The sequence below is a fragment of the Octodon degus genome, unplaced genomic scaffold (genome assembly GCF_000260255.1).
Source record: "Octodon degus isolate 3935 unplaced genomic scaffold, OctDeg1.0 scaffold00499, whole genome shotgun sequence".
NCBI lineage: Eukaryota > Metazoa > Chordata > Mammalia > Rodentia > Octodontidae > Octodon > Octodon degus.
In genome coordinates, this window is record NW_004525075.1 from 60471 (window position 1) to 61660 (window position 1190).

Consider the following 1190-nt stretch of genomic DNA (forward strand, 5'->3'; position numbering starts at 1 on the left):
ACACACATAAATCTTCTATTGCACTTGGATTATTTTATCACATTATGTGGATTTTTTCCTATTGATCATGTATCAGTTGTTCAAGATATACACCATATTAACCAGGTAGCATTGACTTTCTTTTCTAGTGGATTAGGTTGTTCTTGTTATAAGGTATGAATGAAACATTGTTGCAGTTTCCTAGGTACAAAATCTTTATCTATAAAAGTCTCCTCATTAAATAAATAAATAAATGAATAAATAAATAAATAAATAAAAGTCTCCTCATTTAGTGACTCATTTTGTAGATTTTTCATTGAATATCTAAATGTTTATAACTTATTATAATTCTTCCATTCACCTAATCTTAGGTCATCCAAAAACCAGAGCTTTTATAACTCATGGTGGAGCCAGTGGTGTTTATGAGGCAATCTGCCAGGGAATCCCTATGGTGGGCATTCCTTTGTTTGCAGAGCAGCATGATAACATTGCTCAAATGGAAGCTAAAGGAGTAGCTGTTAAACTGGAATTCAAATCAATAACAAATAAAGTTGTGCTCAATGCACTGAAGACAGTCATTCAGAATGCTACGTGAGTACACACTTTTCAAAAAGTCTTTGTAGTATGTATTGATAACTTCTTACACGAAGCCCAAGGAAATACTAATGAGTCTGAGAAGAACATAGAGAAATACAAGTTAGTTTAATGATAAAGCCATCCTTGATAACTGACATTATTGCAATAAATTTATTTCATTGTTTTTATTGAAAACTTTTTGCAGGGTTTAAGCAAACTTCAAAGTTTTGAAATAAATTTGGGTTTAGTGAAACACACCTCTAATCCATGCACTAGGAGGCTGAGGCAGGAGGACTGTTATGAGTTTAGGACCAGCCTGAGCTAGAAATTGAATTCAAGGCCAGCATGCACTGCATAGTAAAACTCTTTTTCAAAAAGACAAGAAGCATAAAACAACTAACCAAGCAAACATTTGAAATAGCCAGGAAATGGAAAGAGATGAATCACTGAGCATAGAAACAGAGGGATGAGAAGGAAACTCGAATGAAGCAATGAAGCAGGAAACATGAATTTTGTAAGGTTTCTCAGATTTATCTCTTCATTCAAAAAAGTAATATCAGGGGCTGGGGAGATGGCTCAGTAGGATAAGCGCTTGACTGGCAAACGCAAGGATCTGAGTTCAATTCCTGGTTCTG

The 1190-nt window shown here is 34.5% G+C and overlaps 2 protein-coding genes across 2 annotated transcripts in view; both read left to right on the forward strand.

The window, feature by feature from the left end:
- LOC101592314 (UDP-glucuronosyltransferase 2B17-like) overlaps positions 1 to 574 on the forward strand; it is an 8213-nt gene extending 7639 nt beyond the window's left edge. The window contains exon 4 of the mRNA XM_023708724.1: positions 351 to 574. Within this exon, the coding sequence (XP_023564492.1) occupies positions 351 to 574 (224 nt within the window). The remainder of the gene's footprint in view (positions 1 to 350) is intronic.
- LOC101591665 (UDP-glucuronosyltransferase 2B31-like) overlaps positions 1 to 1190 on the forward strand; it is a 210242-nt gene that overhangs the window by 36136 nt on the left and 172916 nt on the right. The gene's annotated exons all lie outside the window — the stretch shown is intronic.